The 22,698-nt window shown below is 40.8% G+C and overlaps 1 protein-coding gene across 1 annotated transcript in view; it reads right to left on the bottom strand.

Annotated features, from left to right (window-relative positions):
- The window catches only part of SCUBE1 (signal peptide, CUB domain and EGF like domain containing 1), a 175,619-nt gene extending 157,626 nt beyond the window's left edge, over positions 1 to 17,993 (bottom strand). The window contains exons 1-2 of the mRNA XM_083859333.1: positions 17,678 to 17,993; positions 14,763 to 14,885 (exon numbers count right to left, since the gene is read on the bottom strand). Of these exons, the coding sequence (XP_083715459.1) occupies positions 14,763 to 14,885; positions 17,678 to 17,765 (211 nt within the window). The 5' untranslated portion in view covers positions 17,766 to 17,993. The remainder of the gene's footprint in view (positions 1 to 14,762; positions 14,886 to 17,677) is intronic.
- Positions 17,994 to 22,698: the final 4,705 nt, after the last annotated feature.

A 22,698-nucleotide genomic window follows, 5' to 3' on the forward strand; every position in this document is an offset into this window, starting at 1 on the left:
TCATGAATTCCACATGCTTCCTCCTTATTCCCATCTTTCTAGAGAATCCCTATTTTAGCACTGTGTCTGGTGTATATTCACAGTATTTCTAAGCTACATAAACAGAAATCCAGGAGAGAACCCATTATAACATCCTTGGTTATCCACTGAAAACAGAGCAGTAAAGTCTGACTAGTTAACTCACCCATAAATAATACAGGACTTCAGCCTCAGTGCAAGGCTCAAAAATGAAATAATAGGGTTATGGGTGTTTACCCACAGCATCTGATTTAACAGTGTAATCATCTCAAGTTCGGTCAAACATCCAGGTCAAGCTTTTCACAACTGACTTGAGGCTCTCCTGACTGAAATCTCATTTTCAGAAAAGTGTGAAGGCCCATCATTCTGAAGATGCTGTTAACTGCCAAGCCAAAAACTCAGGTTTGTAGGGTTTGCCCATGCAGGGAAACACAACATGAGGTTCCTGTTAAACCACATTAGATGGGAGGCTGCAGAGAGATGGAGGAACACAATTACCTCTTCCTGCACAATTCTTTCCCACTATTCTGAGCATGGCCAATCACCTGCCTACCACTGTGAGTTTTGGAGAACCCTTGGAGAAGAAAACATACTTATTTTCTATTCCTATTCTAATCACCTGTCTACCACTGTGAGTTTTGGAGAGCCCTTGGAGAACAAAACATACTTATTTTCTATTCCTATTCTAATCACTTGTCTACCACTGTGAGTTTTGGAGAACCCTTGGAGAAGAAAACATACTTATTTTCTATTCCTGTTCTGAAGATGTCATTAGACACAGAGATTTGAATGAAACTTCTGGCTCAGGTAGTCTTCAAGTCTCAAGCTGCATTCTTCCATTTAATTTTTTTTTATGATCCTCTGTAAACATCCACTGTTGGCCACTGTCAGAAACTGCACATCAGGCTACACAAATCTTCACTCAAAATTCATCTGGCCAGCTCACACACTTCTGATATTAAAAGATAAATACACATAGGTAGGGACCACATTCTCTGCATCCAGTGTAAAGAGTCCTGATTTTGCCTTCCTGTACCAGGTGTAATTTAAAAATCTTTGTATAGAAGATTAGCACAGAACATGAAACTAACTGGACAACAAGGAGAAATTCTAAAAAATTATTTAGGGAATTTTCAAAGATCAAAAAAACCAAAGAAGATCAAACAAGACTGACATTCAAGAAGGTCTGTCCATATTCATAACCGGCACAAGTCACTTTTTACAGAATTTTCTCCCAAGTGCATATAGAGGTCTAGTAGATTTAGCATAAAAAGGACTTGGAATTTGTGTTTAGTTTGTCCAAGTAGGTGGTTCAGCGACTAAATTAAAAGCATTGCAAATTAAATAAAGGTATGATCACAGTCTAGCAGTGCTTCCTGAGTAGGACTCACTAAGAAATTTAAATTAAATAATTTAAAAAACCATAAAACTGCAACTGCAAGGATGAATTTCATCATGATCCAATGATAATGTGGCAGCTTAAAAATACCTGTTTAAATTCAAAGCACAAATTCAGAATATTCTTCATTAATTTCAATGGAATTTGAATCTCACAGCTGCAGGCTCTTTGCCCTGATACACCTCATCCAACTCTGTAGATGTCCCCATCTGTGTCAGAAAGAACTCTTCAGACTTCTCTGACCTATTTTTGTCTCTGATAATGCACAGCAAACTGCATGAAGGAATTTTCTCTCCTTCAACCATAAAGGGAAAGTAAAGCAAATGGTTTAATCTGTACTACTGAGATCCACCCTTGGAAAGATGAAATCCACCCTCTGTCCTCTTCAGAGAGCCCTGAAAAGCACAGGAGCTCTTAATGCACCAAATGCTCAACAGACAGAGCCAGGGCCTGCCTCCCTCCCAATATTACTGACTTGATTTATTCTGAAATTCAGGTCTCTGAAGGAGTGCAGAGACCACAATCAAGTGCCTGAGCACAACTGCAATGCTGAACTAAATGAATTATTGGGTGCATTATTAATGACTGTAAGTGACTGAGGACAGACAAATGCAGGAAGCAAATCTTTGTATTGATCCACGTTAGCCTTGCAACTTGTGACCCCAGAAAACTTTTAAAACAAAAGGCAGAAACATCTTTTCAAATTACCACAGGAAAAGTAAAGTAATCCGACCCCTACCAGAGAAACAATTTTACAGCCAGCAGACTGCACTGGAGGAGATATTTTTAATTAAGTGCAATATAAGGGAAATAATGGTTACCCATATTCAGTCTGAACAATTATTAGCAAAAGGGCTTTAGTATTTTAAAGTAAGCCATTTAAGAAAGGCTCACTGTTTGAAACATAGGCTGTTTCCGATTATAAAGTAGAGCTTTTAATTAAGATTAGTAAGGCCTAATTCAAGCTATAATTTGGTTCCTTTAGTTAGCAAATGTCTATTAAAACCAAGCAATTAAGTTTAAATGGGTTGAAGCATTTAAAGCACTCCCTCCTGCTTCAAATACTATAATAGAAAAGACTATGGCAGGGACTAATTCAGACCAGAAGACATGTATTTGTTTCCCTTAAGTTTTTTACTTCCTTGTTGATCATAAAGTTTATTGAAGAAGAAAACTCTTATTGAACAAGGTTTTCAGTGGAACAATATGTCATTAATAGTTTAAAAAACAAAATATAAAATACAACTTCTGCAGTTTTATAGAGTATAAAGTTTGTTCCTACTATGGCTTTTTTTTTTTTCCTTAAGTTCATAAATATCAATAATAAGAATATGCACTAAACTTCTCAGTGGTTTATTTCTGACTTCTGACAGTTGTGCTCATACTTGGCATGGTCTTAAGCACAGATGTTGTGTGTGCACTTGACAGATAAAGGTAGAAGTCAACTACTATTTGTACCACTTACATAATTGACATCTAAAACATTCCCATCTCACCTCCCATTTCCCATTTTTCCCATTTTCACAGCTTCTTCAAAGACTGAAATTCTTCATGCTTGGTCCCATCTTTAAGATGAAGTCATTTTAGCAAGTTCAAGGGGTGAGCAAATCAAGGCTCCTGATAGCACAAGAGCCTCCCCCACATCCCTCTGCCCATCTCCAGCAGGATCCTCTGCTAACACTCAAACCTTTCACCTGCTGTTTGGATTCTTCCAAACTCCCTCCAAAACACCCAAATAAATCACAGTTACGGGTTATACCCACACTTCTAGCAAAAACATGGCTAATATTAATTATTACAGCACGATCGAGTGCGTCTTGAAAAATCAAAAAAAGTTTTGATAAAGAAGGAAAATAATACAAAAAAACAAAAAGTCGAGCACAGCACAGAGACAAGTCAAAGCGTGGAGTTTCTTTGTTCTCTCTCTTTAGTACTCAACAGCTTAGGTGGACTTTTTGGCCCTTGGCCCAATGAGATGAACAACAGACTGAGTTACATTCCCAGAGTCCAATCCACACTTCTGGGCTGGCTCCGAGCCAATTGCAATGAGAAATCCACAGAACTTTCCAGCCAAACTCCCCAAAATGTCTAATGGTAAACTTTGAGGCTCTTTCCCTACTTGGAAGCACCTGCTGGAGGTGTAGGGATTTCATCCCCACACACGGTTTTAAAGACAACAGGTTGTCCCTTCCATCAAACCAGGAGAACCATAGAAAATGCTGTGTGCAAACAGCACCACTCAGGTGCTCTCACAGCTACAAACACACTGGGGCTTTCCTCAGGGAATGGCAGCATTAAGGAAAACATGCTGGTCCTTCCAGAAAGTGTCTCCCCATCCCTTGAGTCCAGACTCTGGCTAACTCAGGCAATTTTATCATATAATCCTACTCAGGATAAAGAATGATGTTGTGGAACAGGTTACAGCAACTCTCTGTTGCCTTCCATACTTGTCTTAAAACCAGCTCAAAATTATTAGTACCTAATCTAATATCAATATTAATGGACATCACTAAGAGCCTTTCAGCAGAAGTGGTACAGGAACATTTTCTAGTAACTCTTTTCTAGTAACTCTTCTGGTTTTGTGCAGCAAAGCCCAGTGAAAGAACTCAGAAATGCGCACTGGAAACTTCTGTATTAACTCAAGGTAAAATGTGTCATTAAACTATTCTAGAAAAATTAATACTACTGTTGTTGTTATCCTGAATAGATTTATGTGTATTTCCTATTTAAAATAAAAGCTGAAGCTTTTGGGTTTTGCCACCAAGACCACATGGGATGCACTTAACAGATTGTTTTTTTTTATAATGCAGTTCTTGCACTTCCCTCAAGAAAAAGATTTTATTAAAAAATACTTCAAAACAGACAGTGAAAGGATGCAAAGTGCCAGAAGGATAAAGAGAAATATGTTTAATATACACCTAGATGTGATTATTAATACAAAACTTAAGTGACAACACCTCAGAGATTACCCACATCACAAAAAAGTATTTTCCTAGTAAACAATCATACTATAAACAATTTGATGGGGTTGTTGCCATTGTTAAAGCTTTTGAGAAAACTGTATTATAAAAGTTCTTCCATTCTGAAGTCATAATCTCCTTAAATGTAAAACTGTGTGTATACAGAACAGGCTGCTGCCATTTTCACAAAATTAAACATTCTACACCTGATGACACAGACTATATCCAACCAAAGCATTTTAGCATTCAGAATTTTATATTTCCAGACAGCAGGCTGAGGTTGTCTATTTCTCTCTTATACCCATTCCCTGGCTCACTCTTAGAGCAAAACAGTCCCAGGTCAGAGAAATCCTGGCAGCCCTTTCCCCATTTGTCTTTTGCACATTCCCATCTGAATAGAGGTAAAATTGCTTCCTTGGGAATCCAAGCCAAGCAGAAGCCAGAGGGTTCCACTGCTGTCTGCCCTCTAGTAGCCAGATAATGCAGAGTTATCCTCCCTCATGGCTTTGGGTTCAGTGCCTTCCCACAGTGGAAAGGCACACAAAACCACCACCAGGAAAATCCCAAAGAAAATCCCAAATCAGGAGCAGCAGCAGAGTTCAGAGCACCTGCCTTTGAAGAAGGTGCTGTAGCAAGACCTGCACAAAGATCAGGTGAACTCCATCACTGTGCAAGCAAGAATTGGACTGCTTTAAGAGAAAAGTAGCACTGGGAGGGGGAAGGAGATGCAGAGAGGAGCTTTGATCACAGGCATCTTTAGACAGGTTGGCATGCACCAGGAAAAAAAAATTGGAAATTTCTAAATAAAGTTGGACTGGGGTACTTTGTAGTTAGGGAAAATCTTCGGCACATCTCCAAGTCACAGGTTTTATGGGATCCTTTTCCATCAAAGTTCTGCAAACAGAAATGTGCAAAAAGAATAAAGGCACAACTCTGCTTGGTGGAGACAGTGACATCTCTAGAGGTATGAAATCAGGTATCAAATTCCCTCTATGCATGTGCTGCAAACAATTTAGATATGCACTACCTAGCCTGCTTATTCAGCAAAGCAAATACCCCACTTCCTTCAACCCCTTTTTCCACTGTAACAGGAAGACTGAAGGCTCTGAATGTGACCTCTGCTTCCAGATAATGAAATCAGAACAAAGGCACTTCAGGTCCCCTCTTACAGCAGCAAGAACAAGAGTGCACAGCAGTAATGTCCTGTAGTATTTTCAGCAATGATAAATCCAACAAACACCTATTTCTGCAGAGGTTCTCCTTATCTGAAGCACATTCTGCAGCAGCACCACTCTACTAATCACCAACTTGGTATTATACATTGCTCTTATTTTTTTCCCCCCTCAGTTAAATTTTTTGATGCTCTCTGAGCATGATGTTAAATGTAAGGACTGACAGTGGTTCATGCAGATAAAGGCATGGGAAGGACAATGTGGAGCTCAGTGGCCTCACCCTGACAGAGTAAAGGAAAATTGGCTTTTATATTCTCTGAGATAACAGCTCATCTGCTCAACAAATTGAATGAAAGAATAAGAACAATCTGAAAGTTGTTTATTTAATATTTCTGATTCTTTGATGGCTGTACTGTAAAACATTGTCAACAACAGTGAAAATATGGACATGAATTTGATTCAACATTGTCCATGGGTCCTACAGCACCAAACAAACTGCACTAAGTTTGGGTCTAAAACATATGCAATATCAAAAAAAATTCTTCCAGCTGTAATGTAAGGATATTCCTTTTGCTCAGCATCTTAAATGTGCAGAAAAGTCTTGAAATTTGAAGGGGGGGTCTGTCAGACCCTATTTTCAGTTTCCTGTAACTCTATCAAACATTTATGCATTAACTACATTTTTTTTCTTGCAAGGTATCTGCTTTGAAGCAAGTCTTTTTTTAAAATTTGAAATTTAAAACAAATATATATCAATATATACTAAAACAAACTAAGGAAAAAACCCAGAAAGTTTAGCTTTTTCTAAAGTGATTATATGGGAAAATCACTGCTTTGCTATGTTAAAAAAAAGTCTCCCTCAACTGCTTAAACAGATTCAATACTCCCAGATTTTGTTTCCAATAAGGTGTCAGGGAGTTTACCTTTCAGGAGATTTCTCAAGACAGAATAAGATGGTCAAATTACAGCTGAAAATTCACCAAAAAGAAAAACAGTCACCTAAAAATTCATCAGCCCCTCCTCTCCCCCCAAGAAGATAATAAATTCAAAGCTCAACAGGCATCTGCTGAAATTTAGGCAACTAAAGCTTCCAAAATGTCCTTCTTGGTAGGTGTTTGTTGAACCTTTTGCTGTAGTTTCAAACCACAATGGCTCCAGAAATGAAACTAGATTAGGAAATCTATTCACCTTATTCACCACCACCTTCTCCCTGCCATGTGTTTCAGCCTCTAGGTCCCAGTTCATTGAATTCTCAGTGCAGAAATGCTTACAGGGCCAAGCTGTACTCCTTTGTATTTTTCTTTCACTTTTGGGGGTATTATTTCAGTGATATTCTTCACAGAATAGCCTCACATCAATTACCCCTATGCAAAAAAATAAAAATAAAAATAAAAAGCACCATCAAGGAAACGAACTTCCTAAATCAGTGCATAGGGAGGACTATTCCTTTTGCCACCAGACTCCATGCACGAATTCCTGCAGGACGTTCTTCATCCCAGGACTGCCCTGCCTGAGGTTTGGCCAAACTTGCATTTAAGGCTCACAGCTACCCTGGACTAGAACCACGGGTGATGCTGTTTTACACCACAACGACACAGACTATGACTTCAGAAGGCTGAAAATGACTCCTTTATTTTTGGGATGTGTCTCTCTTATATACTATTTTACACAGACCAATTTGATGGGTGACAAGAAGACAAACCTCTTCACTCACACTGGTCAGAGCAGAGGGACATCAAGAAGAAGTCCCTCATAGGGAAAAGAATAGAAAAACACAGTAGTTACAAAAACACTTCTCCTCTTTACAGAAAATTCCTTGGGAAAAGAATCTCAGAAAACCAAAACATCTCAAGCACAAACCAGGGCTACACATGGAGATATCCTGCATCAGCCTGAGATCAAAGAGTGGTTATTTCAGCAGTGCAGTGGATACACATGAAGACAGTGCTCATAACCAAAGAGGAGCTGACAAATTATGGAAATCAGCCAGGCAAAGATGTTTTTTACAGCCAGACACTGAGGGGAGAGCTGTGGGTCTTCAGGGGGTAGAAACAGCAGGGAAAGTGCTGAGGGAGCTCTGAGATGCTGATGGGGGCCAGGAAAGAGGTGGAGAAAAGGGAGAAAAAGCAAGAAAAAGGGGAAATCTGAGATCTGGTCGGAGCTGTTTTGATTTAAAGATGAAACTCAAGGGAAAGGAGCAGTCAGGGACACTTAGAGCTGCCAGTTCTCCAGGCCCAGAGGTCTTGCTGTGGGACACTGGCTCTCAGAACTGTAACCGCACCAAGCCCATGAGAGGACAGGGGAAGGGAGGCTGAATGAAATAATTGAAAATACATGAGAGAAGAACAAAAGAGAAGCAGGATTTGCCGTAGGAAATGACAAGGTTAAAAGACACCGAATAACAACAAAACAAAGACTGCAAGGAAAGGAGACTGCACCAGAAGTAAAGGTGACAGGTGGGAAAAGAAGGAAAACTGGATAGTATCTGGCAGATGTAAAAAGAATGAAGACAAAAGAAGGACAGACCTATTGAGCTTAGTACATTTTATATATGCTCCTTCATTTCATTATCATTTTCCTGGCAGTTAATTTACATTATGCATTTGGGTGGAAAGAAGTTCTTTCTAAATCCCAAGTTTACACCACCCCAGGAGGCCACCATGGGTTCTGCACCTTAGCATCTTTTAAGGCTGATGAAATTTTATATATATTTGTAAGTTCCCAGAGTACCCATAGACCATCCAGCAGACAGGGAGCTTATCAACTATTTAGAGAAGCATCCCTGGGAAAAAAAATCCTCTTTCTTTCCAAATAGAGAATTACATGTAATGCTGTTGAAGAATGAGGCCCATATTTCATATGGGATGGTATTTTTTTAAAATGCAGAATATAGTGATATATTTGTGTTCCAATCAGCATTTCTGGAGAGATTAAAAAAAAAAAAGAAAAAGAAAGAAAATAAAAGAAAAAAAAAAGAAAAGTTGGAGTGAATGTTCTTTTTCTAAGTCAAAATGGAAGATTTCCAAAGTGGACCACCGGGGGAGCTGTTCACTGAAGCAGCACCATGGGCTGTCAAAAAGCAGCTCTGAGAGGTAGGACAGGGTAGGGAAGAAAAAGGGAGATGAGAAAACAATAGAGTTCGTGACACACGGGTACTGATGGCCCTGGGAGCAGTTGAACAGGGGATGCCAGCCCAGCTAAGGGAATATTCTGGTTTTTAGTGGATGAACTGCTGAACAAAGTGGAAAGTAAAGCCATTTGAATAAATAAATAAATAAAATCAAGACTCAACTCTGACCAAAACAAAAGCCCTATTCACTGAACAGAAAGCAGCATGAAGGAGGGAAAAGAAAAAAAAAAAAAGTTATCATAAGCTGCTAATTCACTTAGTCTGTAATAAAATTCTGATTTAACACAGAATGTTCTCAGGCATATTTTCTTACTTGCTGCCACTTCTCCATCCCCCCAAGAAAATTCATCCCCTGGTGCAAGTTAGAAAACTCACAAATCAGAATTGAGTATTAAACAGTGCCAGACAATTAAAACAAAAAAGGAGAAAGAAAAAATAAGAGATATAGAAGCCCTTAGAATTCAATGCTGGGAACACTTTTATCAGCCTAAACCAAATAAAACGTATCAAGCTGCCCAATGAAAGAAGGATTAAAAATGAAAAGGCAGTTACCAGCTCAAATCATAGAAGCCAGTTTATATTCTCTCTCCTTCAGTTTTTTGACAACATGTACTGCTTCACTGTGAAAGCTGTAAATTTAGTGAAATCAGCACAGGGGTTCATCCAGAGTAAAGCCACAATCCGTGTGAATCAAACTGTCACAAGGTGACATGAACTTCAACACACGACAGGAGCACCACCTGTCAAGGTATCACAGCCCCAGAAAGCACAGCAGCTTCAGCATCTAAAATATCCACTGCAGACCTCATGCAGGGAGATCAAGGGAGTCCTTGAAAGTATTAATTCACCTTCCACTGCAACTGGAAGAATCATCAATCAGGAAGAAGTCACTCAACCTGCCTTGTTCAGGGGCATCACTGTTATTCTGCAGAGACACACAGAACAAGTCTGAGATCACTAGAGTTGTGCAAACGTCAAGATGCCCAAGTTTCAGACACCAAAGGACACCCAGCAGTGTCCCAGCTCTCACAGGGAGTCATCATTGAAGATGACTCACTTAATAAAGAATGGCTGAGAGTAGATTGATGGGACACCATGGAGCTCTTAAAAGAAATGGGATCATTGTTCTACTTAAAGGATATCCAGAAGTGCCTTCCTTACTTATCCCTGCAGACAAAAAGAGGCTCTAGTATGAGATACTGGATTGGGAGCTGGGAAATGAGAAGTCTGGAAAGTCCTGTGTTTCCAGGTTGATTCAGAGCAGCACTGTCACAATATTTGGATTCACTTTTGAAGAGCATGAGAAGAACACAACAGGTATTTCAAAGACCATAATAAAATGAAAACCCAATGACTGAGACCATGAACGAGCTTTTTAAGGAAATTAAAGATAAAAGAGGTCAACAAGATTAAAATTATAAGACAAGTATTAATTCAAACCTGGAGAGTCAATAATTATTATTTAAATGAAAGCGATGAGATGTTTTTCCAATTGCTAAGATTTGTTTAAAATCCATTAAAAACAGATCTAACAAACAGGAACAAGTAGAAACTCAGCTTCACATCCACAAAACTATTGACAATGACTGGCCAGAGGAGACAACTGGGTTGTGTTTCCAAATGGACATATGCAGAGGCTGAATATACCTGTGACTGAGGCAGGAATGATTGATCTTATTTTGAGATTGTACCACGCTTAAACCCAGTATTATTATTATTAAGAATAAAGGCTCTCATTGCAGATTATCACCATCACCTGCCTGTTTATCTAGAATGATTATTTACATTAAGAAAAGACCACAAATACATGAACACACGACTGACTTAGATCACTAGAACTGCACAGTCCCACTCACCCAGCACTCAAGTAGAACTGCTGCTGATACAGAACAAATTTCCAACCTGAGCAGAAATCTGAAAACCACCCTCTCAGGGCAGACTCTACCAAGACACTTTCCCATGGTATGGGCATGTTGCCCCCAGCAAGAAATCCATCAACAACATCATGAAACTTCACAGCAGAGTTAAAAAAAAAAGAAAAAAGTCCAGCTGAAAATTGTGAACATTTATCTTCTGCACAAAAAGTTCAAGAAACGCTGTAACAACTGCATGAGATCAATTATTAAAAGAACTGAAGCAGAGGTCTGAAAATACTGTGAAAGACAGAAGAAAAATGCTCCAATAGGAAAATCTCAGCCAATATGGGAAAGCATAGAGTAGAGTTTAATAATCCAGAAGCAACAGGTCCCAATAAACATGTCTTAAGGGTCCTACATGTAAGGTATAATCCAAAAGGAAAGAAACCAACAGCTAGAGCAACTCACTGAAAATACATTCCCACTGAGGATAAAAAGGAGGTTAAGGAAAGAATGGATCTATAAAATAAACTTAACACTAAGTAGCTATAAAACAGGCATAGGTAAATATCAACCAACAACTATAGAGAGTATTTTAACCATTAATGGCACATGAGTTTGGAGTAGTCAGAGAAGTAGAATGGGGTAAAAACCCCTAACAATTGGGTTTGAGAGCTAAACCCGTTCATACACCCTTCAGTGACAGAGTATCCTACAACTGCAAACACACAAAATTGCATTGAAGACAAAGAACTCTCTGTCAAGGCATAAGGAACACCAGGACCTGGAATCCTTTCGAACCTTTTGGAATTTCCATTGCTTTGACACAATTTTGTTGAGATATCAACCTGTGGGGAAGCCAAAACTGAATGTTGAGAAGATAAGGACAAAGTCCTCTGGATCATGAAAGATCATTCCTGCAGGTGAATCTGAATCCAGCCCACTGCACTTGAGAGCCTGACTAAAATCACAATGGGGAAGACTTCTTGAGTAATAGCAGGGCAAGGAAATTAATTAATTATAAATTAATGGCTTTTGTATATTGATTAGAAATAGACATTTTAAAAAATATTATCTGGGTTGGACACATTTTTCTGTCCTATGAAAATGCCAGATAGAGAATTTGTGTACAAGAGATATTGATGCATTATGTGATATGGGAAAATACCATGGCAATGCTGACCATGAGGCTTTACAAAGCCTCAGACAACAGATACCTGATTAAAGAAAGGAAAAAGGTCAACTGAAATCTACAGAGGGAAGCAGAAGACATGACACAAGAAGAACGAGGAACTCTTCTGTCTGGAGAATCAGCTGTGGAGAGGAACAGGTCAAGTGGTTCAGGCAAGAAAGCTAGCCAGAAAAAAAAAAAATGAAGAAAATGATCTGTGAACTGAAAAGTCATCCTCAATCCTCATAAACTCTGAAGAAACCCAGGCCAAAAGACATTTCGAGAAAAAAATCAAAGTTCAGAAAGAAATTCCCTACTGAAGAAACTTAACAGACTGTCAGGAAAATGTTTCATTTCCATCTAATTGCTGCTAGAGTTCTCCACATGTCCTTAAAGAATATTTATGTCGTATGAGTTTCTCCCCACCCCTCAGCTCACACAGCAAACCCTGAGCAAAATCCTATACAAGTGGCTGGGCTCCACATTTACTGCATTGACCTAAGGATCTCATTGTTCAAAAAAACTATAAATAAATGCATAAGAGTACACAAATACATATTGATACACTGGACACGTTTGTACAATTATGTGCCCCTAAGAATCATCAAAAAAATGTTACTCCCCATACTCTACCCCTTGCTTTAAAATGGATTTTCAATGAAAAAAAGAGCAATATTTAAGACTACCACTGAAAATAAACAAACATGCAAATTTCTAAATTAATTGCAATGCCTCAATACCACCTTAAATCAGCAGCTCACTAAAATTTATCAGAATGAATTTGATAGTATGATTTATTTAAGCTCCCTGTAATGTATGTGAATGGTAGTTTACTCAGTAAAATCTGGTTAAATGAGCGAGTCTGGGATACATGTAGTTAGTTATGATATAATGAATGTTCTTCAGATATGAAGCAACAAACTGATTGCAACAAACTTGGCTAAAGAGGCTCTTTCGTACAAAAATCTGTACAAAATCTTTTTCTCATAGGTAACTAGTTTCACTGATCAAAAGGTTTATTTTGAAAAGCCCAGATATAAAGACTGGGCTTTAGAATCAAGACACGAACCATTTAATAATCCAGTTTTGGCTTTAGCACAACAAAAACAATCCAGTGGGCTTCATAATGGTTAACAGTGGCTTTTATCTTAAAAGATAACTTTTAACAGTTGATCACTGAGGTTGCCTTTGTGACAGAATGCTAAATACCAATCAATTAAGTGAGTCTGTTTATTTCTGTAGGTTTTGAATAGTTAACCTCAAAATGCAAAATAAACTCACTCTCCATGTACAGCAGGCCTGAGGCAGATCTTAGACCTGCCACTGACCCTTTCTGAAGCTTTCTGCTTCTACCAAAATTTGATATTAATTACCAAGCCAAGACGAGGAAGTGATGCAAAACCTTTAGAACTATTAACACAATACTGTAGAAAAAAAAAGTTATATATCATGCAGAGTAACACCTGGTTTAGACAGCTTACAACCTGACTAATGCTGCACATCCATGCAGAACATGTTGCAGTCTGCCCCAGTTTACTTATCAGGCTTGTCAGACACTAAATTCTATCAGATATGAGTTTGGTATCAGACACAGATGTTCCATTTTTCTGTACATCATTACAAGGAATTATCTTGTTTTTTTACTTGCTGAGTTTGGGATTATGGGGAGTTTTTTAACTGAGCCAAGGCAAGTCAGGCAAAGAGATACATGTGTATTAAACAAGCATGAATATAAGCCATGTCTACCTTTAAAGCAGAGCCCAACAACTAAAATATGAATAGTTCAAGCTAAGGAAACTTTTAATGTAGAAAACAAATCCAAAAAGTCCAAATGCTGAGAATGCTTTAACCCCCCCATGGCTGTGGCCTTGAGAACATTTTCTCAGAGTTCTGTAGCTCTTTCCCTGGAAGGGATGAATAAAGAGCTGGTGCTGAATGATTATCCTGTCTGCAAGAAAGAAAATCTGGCTTCCAGAAGAGCAGCAGCTCAGACATGATGCTAGAGCACCAAAAGGTGGACAATCAGAGTTTGTCTCTGTCAATTTAAGCCCAAGGCACAAAAATATGACAACCACAAAAACGCTTTCTGAGGGCACTTGAACAAACATTTTGGAGGTCTATGGAGAATAATATGTGGTTTCAATTTTCTGTAGACCAAGTTAATTTCTAGATCTTCAATCTTTTTAATGGACTGGCTATAGATGTTTTTTAAAAAGCTGCATTCTGCCATAGAAGGAGAGAGACTTGGAAGGAAAATGTTATACCTACTAAGCATCTACAAGTAGGAAAAAATAACAACCTTGCATCTTTTACTTGGAAGGCATTCTGCTGTCATTAAAATATTTGTTCTTTTCACTAGAGAATCTCTCCACTGAGATTCAACAGATGAGATGGAGTGCATAAAATCCAAAAATATGAGAGTCTAATAAAACCTGCTAGGTCTTTTTCAATTACAAGACTGATGTGAGGATGTAGAGAAGTAAAGTAAGTTTTTTTCCAAGTCTGTATAAGCACAATAATCTGAAATGCTTCCTTGTAAAATAACATTGCAAGGACTAGAAATACATGATCGTGACACATGTAAAGTGTCACAGAGAAGGAAACTCCACTGTCCTGTTTGAGCAGGTATAGAAAAACACTTTTTGTGATTTATGTGTGGAGAACAAGGTGAGTCCTTTCTATCCACTCTCTTGCTGGGGAGTTGGCCAACGGCCCAGCCCATCCCATCCCATCCCATCATGTTTGGCACGGTGTTTCAAGCCCAACACTACCCAAGGAGGAGCTGGTGCTACCAAGGGAACACCACCCCCTGACACCCCCTTTTTTATTTTATTTTATTCTGAAGAACAGGCTGGCGGGCACAGGGTTTCTGTGCTGGACAATTAGCAAAAGCAGCAGGGGGATGCTTGCCAATAAACACCCAGATTTGAGGTTAAGCGGCGGTAAATCTGCATTAATCGTTTCAGGAATTCAGCTATTTACAAAAGCTTTTAAAGAGCAAACAAATAAGAGGAGGCAGAGGAGAAGAGACAGGAGAGGAGCAGATCTGTCCTTACCTTCGCACTGCTTCCCTTCCCCTTTGTAGCCTGGCTTGCAGATGCATTTGTAGGATTTTGGTGTGTTTTGGCAGATCGCATCGATGTGACAGTCATCCGTAGCCTCGGCGCACTCGTCAACATCTGGAAGCACAGAAGGAACCCCAAGGGGACAGATGAGAAGGGAGACCTGAGACACAAACCACCAGGGATAGATACTCCCCTTGAAGCTGTTTGCCTGCCTGCCTACCCAGTGTCATGCTGGAAATGAGAACATCAAAGGATAAAGAACTAAACCAGTCTGATTTCTCCTCAAGTCACTTAAAAGCTGCTCCATGGAGCTGGAGGATCTCACATTTCTGCACCATGAATGAAATAGTTAGACACAAAAAATTACCTTCTGCTCTCTAAGTCTGCTGCAGACCCACATCTTAATAAAAACAAGAGAACACTTAAATTACCTATAAGAGGATTAAAAAAAAAAAAAAGGACCACTTGCATGTTCTAGCACAGAGATTTTCTTAATTTATAAAGATAGACCCCAGTTTAAATAAACTATGCTGGAGGGGGAACGGGAAAAAGAAATATTTGAACAGCAAAACCACATTAATGCTTTTGACTGAGAAGCAAAAAAATAAATAAATGGAAGACCATATGAAACTCGGTAAGGCAGAGTGGAGGAAAGCAACCTGCAATAACATCATCTACTTGGACCAACACTCATTTAGGAGGAAAAAAAGTCCCAGTTGTTCCTGCCCCTGCTCTGGTGGGTGCCTTACTGGGTAAGTCTGGCCCTGAAAGGGGGGACCCAGATGGTGTTTCTTGTTTTCAGAGTAAGAAGCCTTTACAAACATTTCAGTGACATCCCTCGGATTTAAAGAGGATGGGGAGGGAGGAGGATCAGACAGAGTCGATATTTGGTAGCCGTGGGAATGTTAATAAAGTGAGCATAGGGGGAAAAAAAATAATAAAAAAAGAAAGACACAACTCAGACCTATTGAGGGATGATGGAGTGTGCTGGGAATATGGGAAGGTTTAGAGCCCTTCCTGAGCTGCCCAATAGCCTCTCCCTGGCCACACCGTGCTGAGCATCCTGCACCTCCCGGGGGATTCCACAGCCCCAGCTGGGGCTCCTGGGGGGATACAGGCAAGGAAAAGGGGGAGCAGGTGGAGGGGGACCCACACAGAGCTCAGCCCCCTCTTTAGGGTACCGAGGAGACAGGGAGAGGGATGTGCGGTTTGGTTCCGTGCCAATTAGATTAGCACATCCTCGAAAAGGTGCACTAAAGTGAGAGCAGTTTTTATTAATCCCGACGCTAATTGTTCCAGAAGTGCTCGCTCAGCCCATCCCCAGTGATGATAACACAGGGATCCTTCAAAGTCACCGGGACACAGGAGGGGGGCTGTTTAGGGAGGGGAGAATAAGCAGATATTGTAGCAAAGAACTTCTCTGAGAGGTGCAGACCGGGGCACCTCTGCAATGAGAGAACTGCCCTGACTCTATCTGTATTGTTGTTATTGTTGTAGAGGTTTTGTATTTTTGTATTTTTTTTGTCGTAATTTTCCGGACTGAGGCAGAGCTGCTGTAATCAGTTGCCTTATTTTTTATCAATTAGTTTATTTTTATCGCTGAGCCAGTTCAGATCTATCTATGATTTACCTAAATTAGCTTAGGTGTTGCCCAGATCAGACACAGAGTCAGTCCAGCACAAGGAAAAGAAGTTTTGGAAGGAGGGAGGGAGATCTCTGAGTTGTTTTTTTTTTTTTTACTCATACTTTTGAGTCATTAAACCAGCACCCATCTCCCATCAAGAGCAGCGAAAAGTGACAGCCGGACTCTTCAAAATTCAAAGTGCACCGAGCCAAGGGGGACATTTCACAGCAACCAGAGGATGCCTGGGAGTCAGGCGTGAATGCCAATGAGTCAAATGAAAGGGCACAACCAACTATGAGCCCCACATCTCACATTGCATTACTCGGGCTTTTAACAACTCCTAGGCTGACTCGGTTCATTTTTGTTCCATTTAAAACTCCTCTATCCCAGCAAAACAGGGATTTTTCTCCACACCCTCCTCCTCCCCCTCTCTCGCGCTTCACCTTAAAAAAGATTTTCTCCTCTCACAACTTTTCAGAGCCCGCACACACATTTCTTTCAGAAATCACATCAACATTCCAATGCAGATAGGACTGGGGCGGGGGGGGGGGGGGGAAATGTTTGATTTCTTGGGTTTATTTATTTATTTATTTATTTTAAAACACCGAAGCAAAGACAAAGTATAACCACAGCTATTTAAACTGATACACTGATACTGATGTTAAACTGATACTTAAACTGATACTGATGTTAAACTGATACAGATATTCAAACTGATACAGATATTCAAACTGATACAGATATTCAAACTGATACAGATATTCAAACTGATACAGATATTCAAACTGATATAAAACTGATACTGATATTCAAACTGATACTGATATTCAAACTGATATTAAAACTGATACTGATATTAAAACTGATACTGATATTAAAACTGATACTGATATTAAAACTGATACAAGCGCCGCTGTTACAAACCACCAGGTTCTTTGGGTTAAAGAGAAAAACCTGTGAAGATTCTGCAGAGTCTCCAAGGGCTCACGCTCAGCACAGACTTATCTCGCAGGCGCTCCAAGGAAAGTAACTTTTTTTTTTTTTTTTTTTTTTTTTTTTTTTTTTTCCCTTCCCCATCTCTCCCTGCAGAAATCCCTCCTGTGTTAAATATGCGAGGAAAAACGCCTTCTCCCCACCGCCCAAACTTCCAAGGAGCGACCTCCCCTTGAGCACCTTACGGCGGGCTCAGAGCAGAGCGGACGGACAGACAGACAGACAGACAGACAGACGGAGCCCTCCGCGCCCTGGAAAAAGAAAACCTGCCCCTTTTCTCTCTCCTTACCTGCGCCCCCGCTGCCTCCCGCCAACCTGCCTGCCCAGGCCAGAGCCAAAAGCAAACAGCAGCGCCGCGAAAAGCAAACAGTGCCCATGATAACGATGCGATGCGCGGCCGCCTGTCCGCGATAAGGGGACGCGCTCGGGGCCGGGCCCAGCGGAGCCGGCGGCGCTGACGCCCTGACAGCGCCCCGCTGATTCGCCGGGGCTCCCGCCGCGGGGGCGGGACGGGGCGGGACGGGAGATGAGCCGACCCCGCTGATGTCCCCCCCGAGAGCCCCCAGGGAGGGGGTGCCCCGGGTTTTCTGCCCCTTGGCTCTGCTGCTGCGACAGGTAGGGCGGGCAGGGAGCGGGGACAGGGACAAGGGGGACAGGGAAAAGGGACTGGGGGAGCATCGCCACCCTCCGCGCTGCGCCCCCACGCGGCGGGGGACGGTACTGCAGGCGGGCGCCGATGGATGGAGGGATGGGATGGAGGGATGGGATGGAGGGATGGACACCCCCACCCCACGCCGCGGCTGTAAGGGCAGACAGGCCAGGCGGACACTGCCCATCTCCTTGGCAACCGCAGCTGGGGATCCTTCCCCTTTCTCTAGTTCAGACAACTTTTTTTTTTTTTTTTTTTTTTTTTTTTTTTTTTTTTTTTCTTCTTCCCTGTCTACCTCCCAGCCTTCGGCTAACTAACTCCTCTCCCGCTTGCCACAGGTCATCGCCAGCCGCTGCCTTCCTTCCTCCAGCATTTCAAGGCCAGTGCGCCTTTCCAGCCCTGGGTTTGCTCCTCCAAGCCCTTCACACTCGGCTCCACCAGTGATCCCTCCCCGTCCAGAGGGAGATGCTCTCCCCAAAATCATCTCCGCTGCAGACAGACATCTGAGTATTATTGTCACCATCACCCTGGAGACTAAAATCCTTTACTTTTAAACCCAAACATGAGACATTTCTCCCCTTCTCCCCCTCCCCTGACCCTAAACTCTTTCAGAGTATCTTTAAAGGACTGAAATAACTGCCAGACATCCCTTTGCTACGGCTCTTTTCGCCTTTCTTTCACAGGTACCCCACTGCTGAAATGCTTTGCTACTTCAGGTTGTTTCCACTCTTAATTTCCCTGAGAGGCTGTGTATGAACTCCACTTGTCGTCTGCGGGATAAATACACCCTGTCACAGCCTTAGGTGCCACTTTTTGACAAGTTCTTCACAAATATATACAACATTACAATACACTTGGCCCAGAAAGGAGCAGTATTAAATACTTTTAAATGAAGAGAAGGCAAGGAAATGCAAAAACAGTTGCTCAGCCCAGTTTTTTTTTCAGTAAAACTCCACGCCACGCTCCTTATCCTCCAATAAAACCAAACCACTCCCGGCTGCTGTTTGCTTTCCCCGTGTTTACACCCCTACTTTGGGCATTCCCATCCTTAATCCCCCTTTTAGGGGTGGGGTTAGGGGTATTGCTGTTATAAATGCGGACTCTTTGGGTTGTTTTTTTTTTTTTGTGTGTGTGTGTGAACGGGCTGAGGTGCAGCGGTGAATTCCATCCCTGAGCCTTCCATGGAGACACCGCAGAGCATCCCCAGAGGGACCACACGGTGCCTTGGAGCGCCACCTCGTGCCCCTCAAAAAACAAAAGTCCTTCCTTTTCCAACAATTTTGGAAAAAGAAGAGTTTTTTTTCTATGTGAAAAGTAAGGCTAAATCTTCCCCCCTACCCCTCTTCCATTTGTTTTTTTCTAAATATTTCAAATTTTGCCTCTTCGTTAAATTTCGCTACATCATACTAAAAAAAATTATCATGGGATAAAGAGTCAAAAAAAAATATTATATTTCATGAAGGAATCCACCAGAATTGTCTAAAAAAAATCAACTATCTCAACTTTTAAAAAAGCCACACAGTGCAATAAAGAAGTTTGCTGAAGCAACAAAACCACTTTGAGTGCCTTGGTGACTTGCTCTCTGCTAAAATGACAGAAATGTCATTTTAGCTGCGTCTGTTGAGTTACAGAAGTCACCACATTTGTGCCTGGTTGTGTACATTTATCATCTCTAACACCTCTATGGTACTCAGAAAAGGAAGTCTCCTTGATCTGAATCTCACATTGTCTGTGTGTGTCCTCATATGCTCCAAGAGTGGCATACAACTGAAAGATAAATGTCATTCAGATCAGGTGTCCATTTTCTAGTGAGCTTCTTGTGTGTTTCCTTAAACCAAGATCCTGACAGATAAAATACATGAAGAAATACAAAAGTACTGTATTTATCAAAAGAGAGCCTGAAGGATTATCATGTAAATATAAGTCAGGATTGTCACGTAAAATAAAGAACATCATCTACAATGCCAGGTGAATAATTCCAGATGGGTCTTTCCATGTTTCAAGGGACATGTCAGAAAAGAAAACCTTTTAGATTTCCACCTTTTCCACATGTAATTATGTTCCTGTGCTTGGTTATAATAATCTAACAACATCTCTGTGTCAATTCCACCCATGATTCTATGATAATTTTAATATCAGAAGTAATGACAGAGCGGCTTCTTCCAGTGTGGAAAAGCCAGATTCATGTCTGTAAACCTGCTCTGGGTAAGGGGGATAAGCAAGATCTACCCAGGCTGCAGCCTGGGGAGCACCTCCAGTGTTTCAGCTCTCTACAAAGTACTTCAACTCTGCCTAAAAACCTTTGGGCAGCACATTAATTGGCTTCTAATGTTCTTCCATACTAATGCCCTTAAAAGCTTTGGCCACTATTCCAATAAAATAATAATGATTAATAATAAAAGAGGTATGTTTTGTTAGGATCCATCTCTTTACAGAATAGAAGGTCCATGAAAAGCTGCATACCAGGCAAGAGCATAAATAGAGCTGTGGCTGCAGAACAGTACTCCCACCTTCACAACACCTTCTCCCACAGATATGCACCATTCCAAAAGTGCTTTGGAAAAGACAGAACAGCATCTGCAGAATTATTTGGTTTCCCAGTTTCCTATTTATGAACACCTGTAATATTGGGGCCACTGCTGCCCCAGGAGGCAGCACAAGCTGTTGATAGTGCTGGGAATCACAGGAGTCAATGAACAGCCTGGGCAAACTTGAACCAATTGTTTTACCTCTGCATTTCTGTTTCTCTTCTTTCCTTCTGTCCCTCTTGTCCATTTTCAGTGAAAGCCCACTGTAGCACGAGCTGTCTTTCACTGTATTAATACAGCACCTCTCAAAATAACATACTAAATTTATTTTGTCTGTCTCCCCAGTTGGAGCTTTCATGAAGCCACTGAGGCACATAAACCCTGACCCTTTTAGCTTCAGTTCATCTTTTTCTGAACTGTACTTCAAAGAACTGAGAAAGACCTGATCCCTTGGGTAAGGGATAAAGAATCCTTGTGCCAACATTTGTGCTGGGAGCACCTACATTTTGAACCCTGAACCAAGTATCCCCAAACTTCACTTAAATACTTTCTCTTAGGAAGAAGGGAACAATGCAAGCCCAACTCTTCAAAGCCATGTAGACCATCCTGCATTTGTACGCATACTTAGGAGAAGCTTTTGAAACTAACAGGCAATAGACATAGCACCACATGCTCAATGCTGTATTACTCCTTTCCAGGAAAAAGTTCACCACAATCCAAAATCAGAGTTTTGCACAAGAAAATTCAGTGTCTAAGAGTACAAGGATTTTTTTTCCCTTTTTCCTAGTTGGAGGGAACAGGGAATTATGTAGCAGCTGCTGTAACAGGTAAGAGGGGAACATTTGTTCCATAGCTTTGGTGAGATCACAATCTGCTTTGTCTCACTCTCGCATCAGTGGGACAATGTGTGAAACCTTGCGGAAATAGTGGTAAATTTGGATATTCTGGGAAAAAAAAAATTAAGAAAAATCAGTGCCAGACTTTGAAGAGATACTCAGCTCATGCTTGAGGACAGCTACTCTCTGTGGGTTACCTTCCTCCAAAATTTGTCACCTCCTTCATCCAACTGTCCCTCCCCTTTCACTGCCAGGGTGCCAAAAGAGATGAAGACTCATGCAGAAGCATTTCCTTAATCCTGTAATTGTTTTAACACAGTGGATCATGAGGCTCATAAAGGCTCAAAACACCTTACTGAGCATTACTATCTACAAATCCATAAGCTGCTTTCCTCGTAAGTGTCTCATGAACAGTTTTCCATTCAGAAAAAATGCTTTAACAACTAGAGAGTGGCAGGAGAGGACAGAGTTACTAGGAAGAGTAATGGAGGTTTTTTTTCCCTCCTACTTGAATTATAACCACTGAGAAAGATAAAAACATTAATGAAGAGATAAAAAATACCACCATCACCATGAAAAGTAGAGTAGATCCTCCTTTAGTGGTACTCACTCCATCCTAATAAAAGCATATTTTGCCAAGATGAAGGTTACACCTCAAACAAGTGAATAAGGACTTGATGCATAAAGAGCTGGATAAAACTTTATAACCAGGAGACTCTCTCGAGATTAATAAGGGGCACCTCTAAAAGCTGCAAGAGAGAACACACAAAACAAGGTTGTGCCTACTACCTTCTCTGGGATTACACCTTAGCAGGTGGGAGAAGATGACAAGGAGCTGTGGAAACACAGAGCTGAAAAGGATACATTCTAAAAGTCCTGTTTGATGACTCTGTTGCCAAAATAGTTTTAGAAGAGGCGGTGATGTGTCCTTGTGCTCACAAGGAGATGGGCAGCGAGAAAAAAAAAATAATGGGGAAAAAAATCCCATTGCTCTTTGTCCATCCTCCACTATCTTTAGACTACAGTAGGATGAAAATTTTAACTCCATGACTTCAAAACTTGTGCTGGTACAAGTTCTGGCTCCCAATCTGTTGCAGAATTACTTGCCATTGTATCTTAGCGTTGGCCGTTCAGTTACTCTCAAAATGAATCTCACAGGTTATTGTGATTGCAGAGAAATCTGCTGTGTTGCTGCTGCTCTAACGTGCAGTCCTCTTGAACACCTGGGTTTGGACACTCCAGAAATGTCAAGCAATTCAGAGGAAAGTCCTGTCTTCAGTTAGGCTTATGACAGTTA

This window comes from Zosterops lateralis, assembly GCF_965231275.1.
Source record: "Zosterops lateralis genome assembly, chromosome: 4".
Classification (NCBI taxonomy): Eukaryota; Metazoa; Chordata; class Aves; order Passeriformes; family Zosteropidae; genus Zosterops; species Zosterops lateralis.